Source organism: Musa acuminata, chromosome BXJ2-3, assembly GCF_036884655.1.
Source record: "Musa acuminata AAA Group cultivar baxijiao chromosome BXJ2-3, Cavendish_Baxijiao_AAA, whole genome shotgun sequence".
NCBI lineage: Eukaryota > Viridiplantae > Streptophyta > Magnoliopsida > Zingiberales > Musaceae > Musa > Musa acuminata.
In genome coordinates, this window is record NC_088340.1 from 5,061,095 (window position 1) to 5,080,849 (window position 19,755).

The following is a 19,755-nucleotide window of genomic DNA, read 5'->3' on the forward strand; positions in this document are numbered from 1 at the left end:
GTTGCAAGCCAAAACTTTCTTATAAGTTGGACTCATTTGTCCTATCTCAAATTATCTCGTACAAACTTTTTCTCCAACATCTCCTCCTTATTTGCACATATGAAATGTTTGTCTTCTGGTTATCTTTTGTTCTCATTTCAATTTGTCTATGTCTTCCCATAATTTTGGGTTATCTATCCATCCATATTGGACTGACAGCATACAGGTTTAGCCCATAGAGAGCTTTAATAGCTCACCCCTATTTCTCCTAACCCTAGATCTAAATTAGGGGGGTATGGTGGCTGCAATTTTTTAGGGAGGAAAACTACAGCAACGAGACAAATTTATGCAGCAGCTACGTGATTCCAAAAATTAAGAGAAAAGGACAGAAAAATAAGAAAAAAGAAGGAAAAAAAATAAGGATAACGTAGAGAAATTATTCTCAATCATCTAGGTAGTGTTCTTATCTTAGATTAGATCAGATCTATAGTAAATTTTTACTATGATTACTTGGGGAGAATTTGAATATTATACACAGTAACGTAATCATTGTATCATAGTTATTCTCTTGAGATTGTTGTTTGGGTTTTGAGCAAAAAACTGAGATTTGTATATTCATTATTCTTATAATGGATTATCTTTAGTTTGCCTCATGATTTTTACCCTTCACGTTGGAGGGATTTTCCACGTAAACTTGATATACTATTTGATTGTAATTCAATTTAATTTCGCTCTGTGTTATGACATACTAGTATTTGTTCATATACAAAAGTTTATTTCTCTTTATATCCCATCAATCCATCCATCTAGTATTATTTGTCTTCACTTTAATTTGACCTAAGTTTCCTAATCTTTGGAGTGACTTAACACTTGACTTCTAAGTTTCCTTTTCCTTTTCTTTTAAAAAATATACGATACATATTTTTTTCGAGTTCTAAGATCATATTGGTAGATAGATCAGTATGTGATAGGATTGAAATTCATAGAAAAATATAACGAAGGATGAGAAATATATAAGATATTGAACTTCTACATTATATTTAATTAGCAATCTTCAAATCAATACCGTCTCGAGGTATTCTTAGGCCATTCAAGAATCATGAATTTTCTTAGTGATCTTATAACCATAATTATATTATGTCAACATATAATTATATTTATGTAGTTTTCATAATAATAAACCATGGTAAAAAAATTATATTTAAAACCTCAAAAACATTATATTGTTTGTTTCTAAATACGATGAACAAATATCAGTTCGAACTCCCTAAATGAATCCTAACTCCAATTAGACAACAGGTAATAGAAGGCCATCTCAAAGCCTCGTTGGGCTTGGAAAGTGCCTCGTAGATCATAATATGCATGCTAGCTGCATGAGAATCTAAGGTAAATGAGGTAGAAATGATTTGATTATAAAATCTTACCATTAACTTCAAGATCTTTACCAGTAAAGTTAAATAACAAAAATAATAAATAATCTTGTGATATGAGGAATATTCGCTCTCTACTAGAATTGGACACATGGAAGCCACATCATCGACCCAACCAATAAATTACCTTATGTTCCAAGTCTTGTCTCTCTAACCACTCACGGAAGGAGTCATCGACTAGAAAAGGTAGTCACAAGTACAATCTTCAAGTCAGACTCACTCACCTTCAATCTTGCATTACTCACCTCGAGATGGTATCAGAGGGATTATGTCGGAAACCTTTCCCTACAGAGGGATTGTATCTGAGTTCAACACCATGTAGGGAGCCCTCGACACTTCGGGCAGCATGGTTCTCCTAGCACATCTCGATTTCTAAAGAGGAGAAGCACTCATAGCCGTTCTAATGATGAAAAGGAACTGATAAGCCATGGCGATTGCAGCTTTTTACAGCCAGCAACCATGCATATGTTGTTCTGATATGTGTTCTGCTAAGAGAACCATCAGTAAATCTCGCTCATCCAAGTGTTTGAAGAAGTTCGGTGTCATGAATCTTCATGTTCATCTAAAGAATCCAAAGTATTTCTTGTTCTGTTCAAAACGTAGCCTTCAGAGAGAACGCATTCATGGATTCAAGAAGCTTAAGACGAAAAAGAAAAAGGAAAAGATTAGCAGGTCATACTTGTTTTGATATTATTGACGTAAAATTCTTAGTCAAAGGAACATAAACATTGATGCAACTTAAAATATGCATGCTGTTAATTCCTGATGATGATCCCCACAGGATGATGAGCATATTGACTTCTCCTAGTCTTCTTTGCGAACACTGATTGGAGTTTGAGTTCCACATTGCATGCCGCAGCAATGATGGTTGGGATGATGAGGGGACACCAGGTTCTGTATCACCTCCATCTACCAACATGGGAATCATGACCATCTCCGCTGCGTGGCAGAATGAAAAGAAGAGAAGATGAAAAGAAGACGAGCAGCACGTGATGGGGACAGCCTTTTGCGTCCTCTCGGCATCAGACTGCACCGTCCTCGCCTCTTCTTCCCTTTGTTCTCTTCTTCGCTCTCCTCTCTGAGCCACGGTGTAGCGCTACAGTCGTTTGACTACCCCTAGATTCTAAAGCATGGCGGGGAAATGAGAGGAACTTTTGGCGGTGTCAGGTAACAGGACTCAGATCGATATGCATCAGCCTCAACAGTTGGCCAAATGATTCCCTGCGTCCTTCTTTGGCATCATTCTGTCATGGAATCCTGCAGATGTGTTTCCCTGTGCTGCTTTCGTGAATTGCTTCTACTTTGTCTCTTGCTTTAATGGCTTTTCCACTCGTACACCACTCGGCTAAAGATTTGAAATCTTCAGATGCCATTTACTTGAGCCTCTACTGACACTTCTCAGAATAATTGAAAGGCATTTAGAGTCAACCGTGGTATATATTATCTCATTCTACTATTCATGCAATCTCATCATACTTTGGAAGTTTTTCTTCATCGTCAATGATAGGTTGTGATGATATGATTTGTGCTCGGACACAGACATTCTTGGTCACAGTAGCAAGTCAATCCTTCTGCAGTTTTCATCAAGTTTCTTGGAAGAAGCGCAGTGTCAGGGTCAAAGAGAAGGACGCTACAAAATGATGCTGCTTTCCCCTACTTCTAATCTGTACATGTAGAGTATTCGACATGGCCAATCTGAACAATTTGTGTGTCAGTAGAACAACATCAAGCAGACGATCGCGGTGCCAACCGAGCACCACCTTCTCGTGACACTCCCGTCTGTCCTCTTTCTCTCTCTCCACTTTGCCTTGCACTGGCGCCCACATCTTGGAGCGACGACGCCCAGCGCACCGTTGGGTTCCTCCTCTGGTAGTAGTCCAATAGCAAAGAAGCCATGGAAACAGTAGGGGAAAAAAAAGAAGATGCTGCAGGTCTTGTGTTTCTCGCCCGCGGCAGTGGAGGGTAGAGAAGGGACAAGCGCGAGTGGAGGAAGACGACAGAGAGGAGAACCTTTGAAGAGCCACTCCAAATCTAACGCAAGGTAAGAAAAAGATTGCTTTGGTGGGATTCCTTCCACGTCCATCTCCCATGGAAGCACATAACCAATAAACTAAGCCCTGAACACTCCTCTTTAGCACCCTCTGTTGTCGCTAGTTTATTACTTCCGAGGGCCCTTTTGTATGCATCTGCTCTCTCTCTCTCTCTCTCTCTCTCTCTCTACATTTGGAATGGAGTAACTCACGTACTGTTGCTGCAACTGGGGAGCTCAGCTCTATTTTTAGGGTCCTTAAGATTGTTGAGAGCAATCACACGCGAGGGAGAACAAGCTTGTGCATAGAATATTCTTCTATCAATTACATATATATAGATTGAATTCGACAATCTAACTTGTTCCGTTGCTTAACCAATCTCACACATGAATTTTGTAGACCGCCGTTACCATCAATAAAGCAAAAGGCAATAGAAATTTATGTAAAGGTTAAAAAGTCGAAATAGTATATGAGCAAACACATGCTTGTGGCTTTGTGCCTTTCGTGGAAAGGTTGGACTACACAAGTAGACAAATAGTTATCTGTAAAAGAGTGAGAGACGTGGCAGCAGAAGGCGAGGCTGATATCAGATCCAATGATACATGATGAGAGGCTTACTGAGGCTCTCCTTCTAAAGGACACATGGAAATCAACAAGGTATGTAGATATATACTCTGCAGGAGAATGTTCAAATGCAACAGGAGGACAAAAATGGCAAAACAATGGCCAAAAAAGTTCTACAAGAATAAAGAAGATGCAAGAGAACTACTATAACCAGCTATATATATGTATATAGATCAGCATTTCCTTCATTCCAGTGCTGCGTCATGAGGACATTGCTTCGAAGAGTATGCTGTAGGATTATACACTATATAACCTCTCATCTATTGTTTCTAAGAATTTTTCCGGAAGAAAAAAGGCATTGTCTCTCAAAATATATACAGCATGATCATGGAAACATGGCGAAGGATGCATATATACCAGCGGAGAATAAGTCTTGTTATGTCCTCCATGACTGAGTCCATCGCCATGGCATTCGACCAGCATTGAAGCAGGACAATGAAGTCACATTGAGCATCATTTTCTTCCATTTGCTATCTCAGTATACGATCCTGCGATCTCTCACAGCAATCCGGAGCCATTGCTTTGTCTCTGTAGCTGCACAGTCATTAAGGCTTACAGTCATCATTAAAGGCGGGGGAGGAGGAAGGACAGACGAGAAAAGTAAAAGTTGCATGCAGCAATTGAATCAGCGATGTGATGACACCCATACATCCTTACAGACCGTCCTGTGGATCAGTAAAGCAGGTGAGAATGGTTCGCAGTGCGACTTATCCCCTTGGAATTCCCGCAGCTTTTGCTCACGACGATCCCCATCACCTGATGCAGGAGGCGAGCGGGCCAGGAGGCGAAGCTTTTAGCCCGGAACGAGGAGGGAGGAGGGAGGAGCGCGATGAACGGCAAATTGGAGCCATCACGAGACAACGAAAGAGATAGGGAGTGAAATGGCGTCATGGCAGCTTTTGTGGCCCGTTGCCTAGTCCGATGAATCCGAGCTTTGCTGCGAGCGGAAAGGAGAATGATGGGATTCGCATGCAGTCTCCGCTGTGGCGAGACACACACACAGCATTAAAGCTTCACGATGGCGACGGGGCGTTGCGGGGTCAACCTGTGGCGGTGCATGCCACACCCCGGCCGTGAGGTAGGATAAAGTCATGGGACGTACACATACACATTGACTCCTTCATACACTTGGCGTCGTTTACGATGGGAGGAACAGTGTTATCAAAAATGGCCATACGATGGATGGATCGAGGTGGATGTGGATTTTGATTCATATAAATTCAATGACACTCCAACCTACCGGGGAATCTTTTCTTCTGTTCATTCAATCAAAAAATCCAACAGCTAGCAATTGAAGAGCATCCCCAGTTGCTGAGACGATGGTTGTGAGCATGATAACACGTACACATGAGAATAGAAACGCCAGGAAAAGGAAGTGAGTCAGAGCACCGTCAACCCCTCCCCCTCGGCTTTGCTGCTGCTGCTGCTTGCGTTAAGTGCGTGCGCGGCCCGGCCAGCATCGGATTCAAAATCCCAGTATAAGAGCAGTGCAGAGTGCAGGGCAGAGGACCGCCAGAGACACCTCCGACCTGCAATGCCACACCACAGTCCAAAACCCACACCACCACCATAAAAAGATTCACAGAGAAAGCAAGCAAGCCACGAGGAAGGGGAGAGAGAGGATGGTCACGGGTTTATCTTGAAGGCTGAAACTTAAACTTCCGTCTTCTCTTCCTTTCCTTTCCTTTCCTTTCCCTCCCCTTCTCTCTCTTTTTCCGAGACGGACAGACACATATTCCCTCCTTTTACACAGTAGCCGAGGCCACCAAGTAAACAACAAAACCCACTATCAGACGACTTCACACGCACTCGCTCACCTCACATGCTCCCTCCCTTCCTCCCTCCTAAAATACCCTCATCTTCACACTCTCGTCTCTTGTCCGAAGCTATCATGGAGATCGGGTGCTGGGAGGGGGCAGGCGGCGGTGCAGGGGCGGCGGAGGCGCACAAACCTGTGCCGGCGCCTTTCCTGACCAAGACCTATCAGTTGGTGGACGACCCCGCCACCGATCACATCGTCTCCTGGGGCGACGACCGCGTCTCCACCTTCGTAGTGTGGCGGCCCCCGGAGTTCGCCCGCGACATCCTCCCCAACTACTTCAAGCACAACAACTTCTCCAGCTTCGTTCGCCAACTCAACACCTACGTGCGTGCTTCTTGCTCCCTCGCGCACCTGCGTCTTGTCTTCCAAATGCTTGCCTGCACTGACTGGCCTTGCGTTGATGCTGTGCAGGGGTTTCGCAAGGTTGTGCCCGAGAGATGGGAGTTCGCGAACGAGTTCTTTAGGAAGGGGGAGAAGCACTTACTGTGTGAGATCCATCGTCGTAAGTCTGCCTCCGTTTCCTCCTCGTTACCGTTGCCTTCGTCTCCTCCTCTCTTCCCTCTCTACCACCACCATCATTTCGACGAGCACCAGCTTGCCGGTCCCCATTGGCGCGACGCCCCGTCTCCACGCCTCCTCGTCCTCGGGGACAGCAGCATTGTCAGTGGTAACGATATAGATACCACCATGAGGGGAGGAGGAGGAAAAGAACCGGTAATGGTGGCCGCATTGGTGGAGGAGAACGAGAGGCTGCGCCGGAGCAACGCGGCGCTACTGTCGGAGCTCGCCCATATGCGCCAGCTCTACAACGACATCATCTACTTCGTGCAGAACCACGTCCGCCCCGTCGCTCCCAGCTCCGCGGCCGTGGCCTCCGCCAACTTCCTCCTCTCCTCCGCCTATAACCAGCGGAGGACCGGCCTCAAATCTGGCAGCACCACGTCCAGTAGCTCTCTCACAATTGTCGAAGAACCATCGCCGCCGTCTCCCCATCTGGAACAGTCCCCGAAGAACCACCACCACCACAACAGCGGGAATTGCAACGGAGAGAGTAGCAGCACGAGGCCCAAGCTCTTCGGGGTGTCGCTGGACGGGTGTTCCAGTAGCAGCAGCAGCAGCAAGCGTGGGTGGCAACCAGATGAGCCGACGTCCCCATCGACGAGACCTCGCTTAGCATTAGATAAGATGGACTTAGGGTTCCACCTGATGCCACCTTCTCCACCGTCTTGTTAACCCACTTCATCCCCCTCTCTTCTATTGTCTCCCCATAATTAGCTTCATTCAACTAAGTACCATTTTTCTCCATTTTCTTTTCATCTAAGCTTGTTTTTTAGCTGCTTCTCATCAGTTCAGTGTGTCGAGAGCTGATGTCTGTGTACAGTCTGGGAGTCACCTTTCAAGTGATGCTTAAATGAGCTCTTTTCCCAAATTCCTACTGCTGAGTCCATGGCCATTTAAAGCACCTCAACGAAGGTAGCAAGTAGTGCTAGTAACAGCGTGACAACGGAGCTACTTACTCTACGTTGGTCAAAGGGATCATGAAGCAGGCAATGGCGTCCCTGTCAGACTCCAAAAAGGAGGAATGGATCAGCAATATATTGACAAGAAACGTGAGCGCGAGGGCAAGAGATCAGGAGTAGAACAGAAGGTTGGTGGTTTCTTTCACGCTCTGCCTCGAAGGAGGAATCCTTGGAACGTGATGGATGACAGAGATTCCCCGTCCTCATGCAGAGGGTCTCAGAGCTCGCTGACCCACCTCATTAGTAAAGGGAACAAGAAAAGCCAAAACAGGCAATAAATAGGATTACCGGACTGCCGAGGCAGGCCAGCCTCTAATTCCCATGCAACCAGCATTAGTTTAGCCCTTCCATGATGCAGCAACACAACACATTACTGTCCTGCTAAATATATGAATGACAGCACTGCATGCGATCGATGCGACAAATCTTGTCACTATTGGGCCCGTCATGTCAGATACACTTAATCTCGCAGGTTCCAAGTGCATCGAATATTAGTGACACTGGATTCATCATATCAGTTCTGATCCAAGAACAAAAAAAGGGTGTTGCCATTACTGATAGTGTGTGCTTCGAAGGCACAAATGTTGGTATTATTCCTTATTCCTTCCGGCTTCAGGTGAAGCCTTTTGGGTAGTCCTCAGCCACTGGCTTTTCTCTCGAGCTAAATTCCATTCCCTTTAAATTCTTCGGTATCACATCTATCTTTATGGGGATGATGATGATGAAGATGACGAGGCCATCAGGCTCTTTTTTGTGGTGGGGGGCTCACTGCCACTTTGCTTCCTTCATTTGCACCTTTCTCTTGCTCCGAGTTCCAACACGAGGCCCCTTCGCCAAATCCCAATCACTGTCACTAACCTGCTTTATCCATCAACAATCTCTCGTTTGACCTCTACAAAGATTTGCCACGGACTCCACGCCCAGTGCGTAGGCTGCTTTCCTAGACCTGTGCGGTGGCCTTTCGCTCCATGAAGGGAGACGGGAACTCATTGGAGAAGACATTTTCGTCATGTATTTACAATTGAAGTTGTTTATCGATAGGCTGTTGATTTGAGTCCCACATATTTTAATTTGATTCCGAATGCTGTTGTTTATGGGGTTGAATGTCATTTGGGCTGGGCTTGGGGAAGAAATTAAGCTCGATGGATTGAGAGTCGGATCATCACGTAAATGCCCAAAACAATCAGATCCATTTAATTCCGAACCAAATATATTACAGTTAAATATATGTTAAACCCAATTGCCTGGGAAAAAATTGGGTATTGTTTTTTATAACTTAATTGGAGAAAATACCGTTTTGAAGGAGTCGACTTTGATTTTGACATTTGTATGATGAAAATATGCAGTAGTTTTTAGAAATAAAATTATAATTGAAATTTTAAGGAATATTCATTTTCAACATAAAGCATATATATATTTACAAACCAAACATTTAGTGCAGATCGACAATAAATATAGACCAACATTGTAATTTTAAGTAAAGCTGTTTAAATTACTCTAGAAGTAAGTCAAGTTTTATAAATAGTTAATTTTATACCAAACCTTTATTTTTTTATAAATATGATTTAAAAAAATTAATATTTTGCTGTTTTTGTTGGTAATTTATGGGATTATATCAATTCAGATGTAAAAACACGCATGATTTATTATTTATAATTATTCAATTATTTTACAAGTTATTTCTAAAAATTTATTTTTTTCCATTATAAATTACTATATATATATATATATATATATATATATATATATATATATATATATATATATATATACAATGGGAAAAAAATAATGAGCTTAAAAGGGACACTACGGAAAAGGTACTAAAACTAAAGATTTATTTTCCCGTTGATGGCTTACATCCAAATATTCATTTATTAGATAAGAAGGATGGAGCGGGCTCCACCTTCTGCTCCAACAGAGTTATGCCAACTCGAAGTGGACAGAGACCACTATATGAGCTTAAAAGGGACCCACACATAAGGCAAAGTACAGCAATACCCTCATGCAAGAAGAACCCGGTGCGACCTCACTGCGGAAGCTTGTTCAGCTTGCAGAAAGCATAGTCCTTGTACTTCTTCGTCTTGTACTGAGCGGGCTGTTCGTCGCTGACGAGCTGCGGCAGAGGCCCAATGACCGTCTCGCCCGGCGGGGAGCAGAACACAGGCCACGACATCCTCGCCTTCTCCTTGTTCACCGTCGTCCGGTGCAGCACGCTCTTGTACCTGCCGTTGCTCAGTTTCTGCAACCACTCGTCATCAGCACATGAAATTGATGAGGAAGCATAGTTTGAGGTCTGCATACCTCGATCTGGTCCCCGACGTGGACGATGATGGCGTCGGGGACGTACTTGGCGTCGAACCAGTGGTCGTCCTTGAAGACCTGGAGGCCGGGGACGTCGTTGGGGATCAGGATGGTGATGGCGGACATGTCGGTGTGAGCCACCACGCCGAGGGCGAGGTCGGGTCTCGGGCACGGCGGGTAGTAGTTGATCTTGAGGAGGAACTCCAAGTCGTCCCCTCCCACGGCGTGCTTGAGGACGTCGGCCTCCAGCCCCAGTCCCTTGGACAGGCTTACCAACATCTTCTCCACCAATCCCACCAAATGTTTGGCGTACTCCTCATTTGCCTTCCTGAAATAATTAGGTTAGATGAACTCTCCTTGACATAATTTAATGTGATGGAAGTGGATGAATACTTAATGTGAGAGGACAAGACGAAACCTGAGTTCCTCGTGACATGTCACTACCCACCACAGGAATGGCGTTTAAGACAAATATTACCACTGAAATGATTATATATACATATATATATATATATATATATATATATATATATATATATATATATATATATATATATATATATATATATTCAAATTTAACATGAAGACAGGAGATAGGGAAGGGTCTTAGATCTAAATTCTAAGAAATATACATAGAGATAATGATTTTGATTTGGTGTTTAAAAGAATTTTTCTCTTAATAATTAATTATGCCAAGATTAATCTATTTCTATCAACTTTAAACAAATAATTGACTTTTGTTGAATTAGATAAAATATTTTTAATATTATATTAAAGAGAGAGTCTACTTGAAATATTATATCTATAAAGTACACGCAAAAATTAGAGTCCTCACACTTCCTCATAATTAAAGATTTTACTTCTAACAAAAATATCGAAAGTATTATTAGAGATCTAAAAAGATTTAAGAAATTGGGTTGTAAATTTATAATACATCAAAGTAAACAGTTCTAGAAAGAGGAACGAAAGGTAGTGTCGTATAGGCAGAAGAGAGAGACCATACAAGTGCTGGTGACACATATAAGTGCTGCATGAGATAAGCGACAGAACAGTATATATAGACAATATTGGACCAAGCGTAGTGTCGTGCAAGGAGAGGAAGGAGCGGGCACCTGTAATCCACCGGATTCTCCGGCCATGCGCGGTGGTCGACTTGCGTCGGCGGCCAGATGTTGTGGAAGAGGAAGTCCACCCACGCCTTCTTGCCTTCCAAGTCCTTCTGCAGCTTGGTTCCGTAGCCCTGGAGGCTCCCCGGCGCCGCCGCGTACTTCTCCTTCTCCTCCGGTGGCAGCTCGAAGAACTCCCTGCCCACGCGCTGCAGCGCCCGGATCACCTCCCCGGGGATGCCGTGGTTCACCAGCTGGAAGATGCCCCACTCCTGGCTGGCCTCCGCGATGGCGCGCGTCACCCGGCCTTCGTCCCCGTCTTCGAGGTCGATCACCGGGATCTCCGGGACCAGGCCGCGGTACGTGGTGATACCCGGCTGCTCGTGCTCCGACCTCACGAACTCCGGCGGTATGTCGTTGGTGGCCACGCTCAGGGACGCGATGGCCTGCACCCTCTCCACCTCCATCCTGCGGTCTTTGCTGAGGAAGCAGCAAAGGAAGTGGTCGTGGTGGTCGGACTTGAGAAGCGGCGGAGGGTGTTATAAATACGGGAGAGGAGGTTAGTTTCAACCTTTGTTGTTGGTAGCAGTACTTATCCTCCATGTTTTCTCTTCTGACGTGCATTCACGCTATTCACTTGTTATCCCTACCAACCTGAGACTTAGAGAGAGAGACTTTGAGACTATACAAAGTCTGGCGATAACTCTTAGCATCCTCTATCTGCAGTATTTTGCATTACCATCAATGTTAGCAGTTGTGTGTTGGATTTGCTGTCGTGTCCACCAGCTAAATCATGGAAATTTAATTTGTGTGGATGAACGGCAGCTTTCACTTCTAGAAATTGGATCAGATTCGAGGCTGGATTTAGAGAGGTAGTTGATATGGACGATCCAGATTGCTCATGTCCCTCGTGACATACATGTAAACAGGTGGCATTCATTGCAACCAAGTGCAGTAATATCTCTGCTAGGTTTCTGACTGTGTCTACTAAATAATACTACGTAGAAGAACATCCATTTCTCTATGATCGATTACTCCTATCCACACAGACAAATAATAGAGTGAAATAGCGATTAGATTCACAGAGTCAACGAGAAATTTAGAATCATGAAATCGAGAAACGATCGCAAGATTGAAGAGCATAATGATGGAGAATTCATAGAGAAATGATGATCAATGAGAAGGAAAGATGCACTTTGTTTCCAAGTAGAGTGCCAAGAAAACATCATTCAAAATATATCATATTATTTAAGAATTACAATTCTAATATACCGTTAAACGTATATTATATCAATTCAGTGTAACACAAACATACGATCAACAAATGTGGATAGCGAGCTGTATCCAAATTGTAGCCACATCCACCGAACATAATTCAACTTCCGTATTTGTTTATCTTTACCTAAACTACACGTCTCGCACATCAAGTTTCTGAATGATTTGATGCAACAAACATCTTATTTTCTTGAAACTATTGATTTTGATGGTCGGTGAGTGGGCTATTCCTTATCAAGTCTTTTTTTATTTTCCATTTATTAGGAAGTTTTCAGTACCTTACAGTCTTACCTGACACTCTTATATTGTCAACAAACTAACAGGAGATTTGTATATATATAATGGAAAGAGTGAGCAATCATACAAAAGAAATGGAAACAGTGAAGTTACTGTGGATAGGAGATTTGTATATATATAGTGGATAGGAGTAATCGATCATAGAGAAAGTTACTGTGGCTAATTTTGTTACAAGAAAGAGTGAAGTTAACCAAGAGTGAGCAATCATACAAAAGAAATGGAAACAAATGATTTGTATATATATAATGGAAAGAGAAGAATAGAGTTCATTTTGGAGAAAAAGAATAATAGATCACAAACACATGTGTTGAAGATAATTAGACTGACATGCTGAAGGTGTTATCTATACTGTTTGATGAGTGGCTCACACCCAAGGGAAGGGATCAAAGCCAATCGTCTATAAAGAAAAATACGCAGGCAATGGGGTACTCCAACCCAGAATTGGTGTCTTCATTGGCAGAAGCCTCGCAATCAAGCAGTAGAAGGAACAGCAGCAGCAACTGAACCAGTCGTTGGCCTGTGAAGAGAAGCATTAATAAATCTCAAAGAATTAGGTAGTAAAAAGAGAAGTTAAAAGCAAAGAAACATGGCAGGAGATGCTTACAGGCCAGCCATCACTTTGCAAGAATCATATATTCCCCACTGTGCACCAGTTAGAGTACCAACCATGACAATTCGAAGGGGAAGCCCCCTCGTACAAAGCCCCCACAGTCCAAGTCTCTTCACAGCCTAATTCAACATCATAGAGTTGTACTCTGTGAGAAGAGAGAGAGAGAGAGAGAGAGAGAGAGAGAGAGAGATGAGATTAGAGGAGTTAAGAAGCTGCTACACAAAGGCTTACATCAGTAACAGTGGCGCCTTTGGCGTTGTTGAGGAAGGAGACGAGATTGTCAGCGGGATGAGAGACGATGGCGCAGAAGACACCGGCAATGTAGCCGCCAACAATGCTCACCCCCACCTGAAGTGATCGACTGCACTGCTCCTTCGGCGTTGGAATTGAGTATTTGTAGATCATTTCAACGGTGTTCTCAAAGGAAGCAAATTTCATCATAGTATCTGCATAAACAAAGTGGATATAGCCATATAAGTTTCATGTGTAGGTGCTACGTAACTCGGTATTTTGCAGAACTTGAACTACACGCAGCCAATTACATTGGGGTCATCAAATGGTTTGATAGCAGAAGTTAATACAAAGCAACAAAGAACATAGCTTTAATAGTTCATCATTGGATAATTGTTCATAATTCAATTGATAGAAATAAAGAACAACTTGTGATCTTACACCACAAGGATACTGCACATAACCTATGAGAAAAGAATGTCATGTAACAGCAGATGCCATCTTCAACTTCTCAACTCTAGAAGGCAACATGAGAAGAGATAACCAAAGAAAGCAGAGTGGCGAAGAAATGAATACTGATATCATCAAAGAATGATAAATAAAAGTGGTATGGAAGTCATGCGTGACTCAATAAACTGGATTTCTGAGAGTGATACTGAGATTTTACGAGAAATGAAATATAAGCACAGATCAGAATTGCGACTTCAATCAAACTTTTCTTGAAGGTCCAAAGCAGAGGGAAGATTTTTCTTTGAGCGACATAAGATCACACTTTAAGAGAATGCAAGAACAAGGTGAATTCAACGAAAGATAACCAATAAAAGCAGAAAGTACACGAGAAATAGGTTGGGTCGGGTTTGCATATGGAGATTTTTAGCAAAAGATAACCAATAAAGCAAATTGTTTAGCTCGCAATGAGTTCTTTTCTTATGTTTTCCTTCTCAATATATAATTGTTGCTTTCTCGTAAGAAAACTTCAATAGCACAGTGGAAAAGCTTCATTGATGTGCAAACTTCATGTGTTAGAGGAACACTTACCATATGCACACATCAAATCTTGATGATGACACTGGGAAAACCAGCCAAGAGAACAAGAAAAAAGATAAAAGGTTTACAGAAAGACCATACTAACGAGATTATTACTAATGACATCGGTTGGAATGATTGTGATGAAATCATTTTGCTGATGCATGGAACACAAGAGTCTGCAAAGAAGTAATATTTTTCTGATGTCCAATTGTTCTGCATGTGAAGTTTGTGAACAAGAAAACCACAATAAAGAAAGTTGCACTTACAGGGAATCTGACGCCCCCAAAGTGGGACCAATCCTTTGTACAATCTGCATTTCAAAGCATCACAATCGTTAAGCAAAGGATCAAACATGTTATCGGCAAGCTGCCACAAAGAGAAGAAAACCATACCCCAGAGCACCCTCAGATCTGACGAACTTGGGCAATCCGTCACTCAAACCCCGAGCAAATCCTGGCTGCGTCTGGACTCGCACCTTCACGGCCTCGAAGGGGCAGAGGGCTACATCGGCAATCACCTCGGCAGAAGCAGAGCCGGCAAGGTAGATCAGAGTCTTGTACTTGGCGGCGTATTCAGGTCCGGCGATGTCAGAGTAGTACTTCTTGAAGAACTCGTAGAACCCGTACTTGCATGCTCCCTGGGCGCTGTATCCGAGCAGAGTCGGCACCCAGCCTCTGAAGAATCCCCTGACACCTTGTTCTTTGAGCAGCACACCAAACCCTGAGGTGATGCTCTTATACTTCGCTGGGTCGATCTGATAGAAAACATCAAAGCCATCTTGCTAAATGCCTGAAAACAGAGGATTCCGGTACTGCGATACCCAAGATCCGAAAGCCACCAACGAACAGGGATTGGGGCTCACCTGCATGTTACACTTGACGACATCGAGCGGGGTGACGGCCGTGTGGGTGGGGCCGCAGCTGGCTATTCCGCCGAAGGTGCAGACGGCGTAGTACATAGGCGAGTACAGCTCGATCTTCCCGGGTTCGCTCGGCGCTTGGGCGACCATCGAAGCGCCACCATTCCCTGCCTGGGAGATGCGGCTGCTCCCCGAGATCATCCGCTCCAGACCGAGGGGTCTGGAGGCCGAGGAGTAGAGGTAGCCGGGGACGAGGGGCCGGCGAGACTTCTCGGAGACATCCATCGAACACTATTTTGTCGATCGAGAACCAGGAACGGATCGAAGACGAAGCGCAACCGTAGTCTTTGCGCTCAGTTTGCTTGTTTATATAGCCTACTAAAGGTCTAAAATAGTCTCGCTATTCTCTGTTAATTACACATATATATCGTTGTTGTCGATGTTAATAATATGGAGAATTGGGCAATTTTAGAAACCACAGAAAGACCAACGACCGCTGCCGCCGCCATTCCATAAAGTAGAAGTCAAATTTAGCGAACGTGGAGCCATTTGAAGCCGTACGATCTGAGGTTGTCTTCAGTGAACGGCTGAGATCACCTGCTAGACTCTTGGGTCTTTCCGGTGGGTCGGTCAACGCGCCTGCTTCGGTCACAGGTGCACGTTTTCGGAGTGTACTTTTAATTGAGTAACCCATCCACAGCAGCCCTACATGGGTCCCACAAAGACGGAGAAGATACGCCAGTCATGTGCGGCCACGTGGAAACGTGGGCAGAACTGGCATTGAAATCTGATTTATCGCGTGCGTAAGCACTTACGCATAAACTTTCCTATAAAAAAGGAACTTATCGTGCCACCATCAGACGTAACTCGTTGTACTACCCGCCTCGTAATCAGCGGCTTCATGTGGGCCCAGTGCTTAATCGTGGTGAGACGGAGTCGCAGAAGCGGGTACGAAAGGTGCTGCATCACAAAAAAGGCTTAACCATCTGAGTTCTCCGGTTTCTTGGTGTGCAAGAAGCAAACTTTGTTTGAACCCTTCTTGCCTTTGATCTATGTAGGCAAATATTCTTGTGGGTTTGACGAAGGAAGTCGAGGCTGACCATCTCACGTTGACCACCCCTGCTTCCATCTCGATACTCAAAACCCGTACAGGTGAAAATGATATATAAATGCGTCTTCATCATCATCGCCTTCTACATTGAATAGATCGAACAAAAAGAAACAACTAAAGGAAAAAAAATTGGACTGTTGACGTCACAATGAGCCATTGATTCCCAGCTGCACCTGCAATTGTAGACTGTTGGAAGCTTCATTTATCGTCCGCCACCATTGAGACGAACGCAGGTGAGGCTGCAGATCTTGATGCACTCGGTGGGAGACTCTTGGCAGACCTTCATGCAGTCATCGAAGCATCCGATGTGGCTCACGATGACCGGAGCAAACGCAAGAACGACAACGAGGAGCAGTCCGACGAGAGATGCCCTATCCTTAGCCATTCTTTCTTGTGTTTCGCATGTAAGAAAGACCACAGGTTTGGATTTCAAGTGTGGTAGGTTTTAGGGAGCGAGAGTTTATGTCCATCCATTTTGTTCATGGATGGCATGAAAATGCGGGAGAAATAAAAGATATGGCGATAGATGAGTTGTAAATATAAAACCTGTAATTATACTATTATTAGTATGTAGAAAAAATTTAATGCTAATTATTGAAATCAAATAACAACAATATATTAAGATCAAAATTGCTTTTCTTTCTTCTCCTTTCTTTCGATCCTCTACAGATTTCATAGACAAAAAATGGTCATCTCCTGAACAATAGAAGCAAAGGAGTTGGCTACAAATTTATGAGCAGCATGGAGGACGAGAAATGAATGTTCTTGCATGAGTAAGTCTTTACATCAAACACTGATGCATCAAATGAAATGTAGTAAGAAATCCGTGTCATTTAACCATAAAAAATCAACATCATGCAGTATATTAATGTAATTTTGGTAGGTGGGCGACATGCAAAAGCGATCACCGTCGACTTGTTCTATAATTTTCGCGAAAGATTCCGTGGAAGCTTGATAGATCAGTAGGTAACAGGGGAAGAAGCCACGTGAAATGGCAAAGTAGAAGGATCATCCTTTTTCTGATCTTTTCCATGAGAAAGAATTGATTTCTTCTATGCTTTCACAGACAGATGGGAGACACAATTGAGTGGCATGCATCAAAGCTGCATTCTTGTCCTGCTTTCTTTTCCTTTAGCAGATGTTTTGCTTGTCATAGTTGATTTAGTACAATCTTAATTCATGATTTATTACTGTTCATGTGTCTTTATTCATGATTTTATTTTGTTCAAAAGGGATTCTTGGACTGCCATGAAAGGAAGAAAGCTTCCAACCATTCCTGCTATTAATGCCTCCTAGACCTCACCACCCACCTCCACCCCTCCATTTCTGATCTCCTTCATCTCCCTTACGCCATGGAGCAGAACAAGCTTGTCGTCATCTCCAGCTTTGTTGCCTTCTTCCTCTTGCAGTCCACCCTGGCAGCCTCCCAAGAAGTCGGTATGCAGTGTCTTGGCTCCCCCCCTCTCCTTCACCTGCAACTCTATTCCAAGCTTTTTCCGATGATTCTGAGCTAGTTTGTTCCCCGCAGAGGATGAGAAGGAGTTCAGCTACGTGACCGGGAGCGAGCTGGGACCGGAACACTGGGGAGAGATCCACAAGGAATGGGTTGCCTGCGGCGATGGCCACATGCAGTCTCCCATCGATCTCTCTCACAAAAGAGTGCGGATTCTCCCTAACTTGGGACATCTCCGCCGCTCCTATCGCCCGGCCATGGCCATCGTCGAGAACCGCGGTCACGACATCATGGTCAGAACTCGCCACCCCAATCTCTCTCTCCCACCAATTGCTTCTCTCTAATCGATGATTTCTTGCTGCACAAAGCTGAAATGGGAGGATGAAGCAGGAGTCATATGGATCAACGGAACCAAGTACGCTCTGAAGCAGCTGCACTGGCACTCGCCCTCCGAGCACACCGTCAATGGCCGCAGGTGCTTCATGTCTCGATTTCAGAAGGAATTTAACCCATTTTCCATGATTTTAAGGAATCTTATGTTCGTGAAATCGTTTCCATTGCTCATGTCCTTGGACGCAACATTTCTGGCCCATCCAACTCACACGCAAGTGATGTGCTACCAAAACTGTAGGTACTCCTTGGAGTTGCACATGGTTCATGAGAGTGCTGACAAGAACATCGCTGTCGTCGGCATTCTCTACAAGATGGGCCGCCATGATCCGTTCCTCGCCAAGGTCTTTTTGCTTGAGCAGAGCTATTGTTTCATTGGATTAGGATTACTGGCTATGCAACCGTGTGACAACTTCATCAGTCGGAAACAATTCATTAAGAACAAGAGACCAATATGGAATAATTATTAGTTAATCCTGCATTAGCTTATATGTCATCGTCGGTTTTGTATGCTTTAGTTGGAGAGATACATAAAAAAGATTGCAGACAAGCATGATGCAGAGGAGGTGGCGGGCATGGTGGATCCAAGGCATATTAGGAAGGGAAGCAGGAAATACTACAGATATATGGGATCTTTGACTACTCCACCTTGCACTGAGGGTGTAGTTTGGACCATAATTAAGAAGGTATGTCTGATATAAGGAATATGTGCAGTTCATCAAGTAAATGCTGGAGATATTTTTGGATGAACATGACATGAATGGTTTTGTTTTGGTGGCAGGTGCGTACAGTGTCAAGAGAGCAGGTGGCCCTTCTGAGAGAAGCTGTGCATGATGTAAGTAGCATTTGTTTTTCTGATCTTAACTCTGCATTTAAGAGTATGCAAAACTATAAGTTTGTGGCTAATCTAAGCCAATCTACTTAAATGATCTGTGACATTGTAGTCATTCATTTCATGTGTATATGTACGACATTTTCAGGAAGTATTATCAGCAAAACTAGTTGTTCCTCCATTAAAAAGACTCTTACCATTGTCATTTAACTTGCAGGACTCAGAGATGAATGCAAGACCAACCCAGCAGATAAATGGCAGAATTGTCGGCTTTTATCGGCCTCAACAATTTCAACATTGATGAATTTGAATGTGTGCTGGTATGATTTTGATGTAATGCTTGTTCCCTTTTGAAGAACAAACAAGGATTAGCTTGGAAGATCGGCTATATAATGGCAACTCATCCCTGTTTGATGATTACATCCAAGGGAAATATCACTTGAGGACAGAATAATGTTGTAATGAAAGCCATTTTTCACATAAAACATCAATAAATGATATTGTGCCAGTCCATGTTTAAGCATTGTGGATTCCCATCTAATTCTTTTGTCATCTCAGACATATCAGCTTGTTTCTGTAGCAGATCAGACATGATTAATAATATTATCATGTTAAGTCTGAGCTTCCTTTCTTTTGGTAATCCAAGAGAATTTTTCAATTCAACTTCATTGTTTTTTTTCCTAACATGAAGTTTTTCTTCTCTGTTGACTTAACAAATGATTTGTACACCATAATCTAATGCTGTTTTTTCATCAAATGCTTTTTCAGTGATGTATTGGGAGCCAAATTCCAATATCAGTTTCAATTAGAGCACTGTTTTATGTACTCTTAACCACCATTACTTTGGAACTTGTAA

General features: G+C 43.4%; 4 protein-coding genes across 5 annotated transcripts; 2 read left to right on the top strand and 2 right to left on the bottom strand.

Annotated features, from left to right (window-relative positions):
* Positions 1-5,696: 5,696 nt before the first annotated feature.
* Positions 5,697-7,201, top strand: LOC103977540 (heat stress transcription factor B-4c). Its single transcript, XM_009393088.3, has 2 exons — positions 5,697-6,209; positions 6,297-7,201. The coding sequence occupies exons 1-2, from the start codon at positions 5,886-5,888 to the stop codon at positions 7,116-7,118; spliced, it is 1,146 nt and encodes a 381-aa protein (XP_009391363.2). The 5' UTR covers positions 5,697-5,885; the 3' UTR covers positions 7,119-7,201.
* A 2,022-nt stretch (positions 7,202-9,223) lies between these two features.
* Positions 9,224-11,338, bottom strand: LOC135607046 (flavonol synthase 1-like). Its single transcript, XM_065098529.1, has 3 exons — positions 10,819-11,338; positions 9,707-10,034; positions 9,224-9,644 (listed from the first exon to the last, which is right to left on the bottom strand). The coding sequence occupies exons 1-3, from the start codon at positions 11,277-11,279 to the stop codon at positions 9,432-9,434; spliced, it is 1,002 nt and encodes a 333-aa protein (XP_064954601.1). The 5' UTR covers positions 11,280-11,338; the 3' UTR covers positions 9,224-9,431.
* A 1,264-nt stretch (positions 11,339-12,602) lies between these two features.
* Positions 12,603-15,468, bottom strand: LOC135607044 (mitochondrial phosphate carrier protein 3, mitochondrial-like). Of its 2 annotated transcripts, XM_065098527.1 has the most exons (6): positions 15,117-15,467; positions 14,647-15,008; positions 14,521-14,564; positions 13,226-13,440; positions 12,989-13,113; positions 12,603-12,901 (listed from the first exon to the last, which is right to left on the bottom strand). In XM_065098527.1, the coding sequence occupies exons 1-6, from the start codon at positions 15,396-15,398 to the stop codon at positions 12,856-12,858; spliced, it is 1,074 nt and encodes a 357-aa protein (XP_064954599.1). In that variant the 5' UTR covers positions 15,399-15,467; the 3' UTR covers positions 12,603-12,855. The 2 variants fall into 2 exon arrangements, with proteins under 2 accessions (XP_064954599.1, XP_064954600.1); XM_065098528.1 differs by lacking the exon at positions 12,989-13,113 and having other exon boundaries at positions 15,117-15,468.
* A 1,709-nt stretch (positions 15,469-17,177) lies between these two features.
* On the top strand, positions 17,178-19,407 carry LOC135607047 (alpha carbonic anhydrase 7-like). The gene is made up of 8 exons (XM_065098530.1): positions 17,178-17,314; positions 17,457-17,661; positions 17,753-17,970; positions 18,046-18,152; positions 18,309-18,411; positions 18,586-18,753; positions 18,849-18,902; positions 19,117-19,407. Exons 2-8 carry the CDS (start codon positions 17,577-17,579, stop codon positions 19,198-19,200), a joined length of 819 nt encoding a protein of 272 aa, XP_064954602.1. The 5' UTR covers positions 17,178-17,314; positions 17,457-17,576; the 3' UTR covers positions 19,201-19,407.
* Positions 19,408-19,755: the final 348 nt, after the last annotated feature.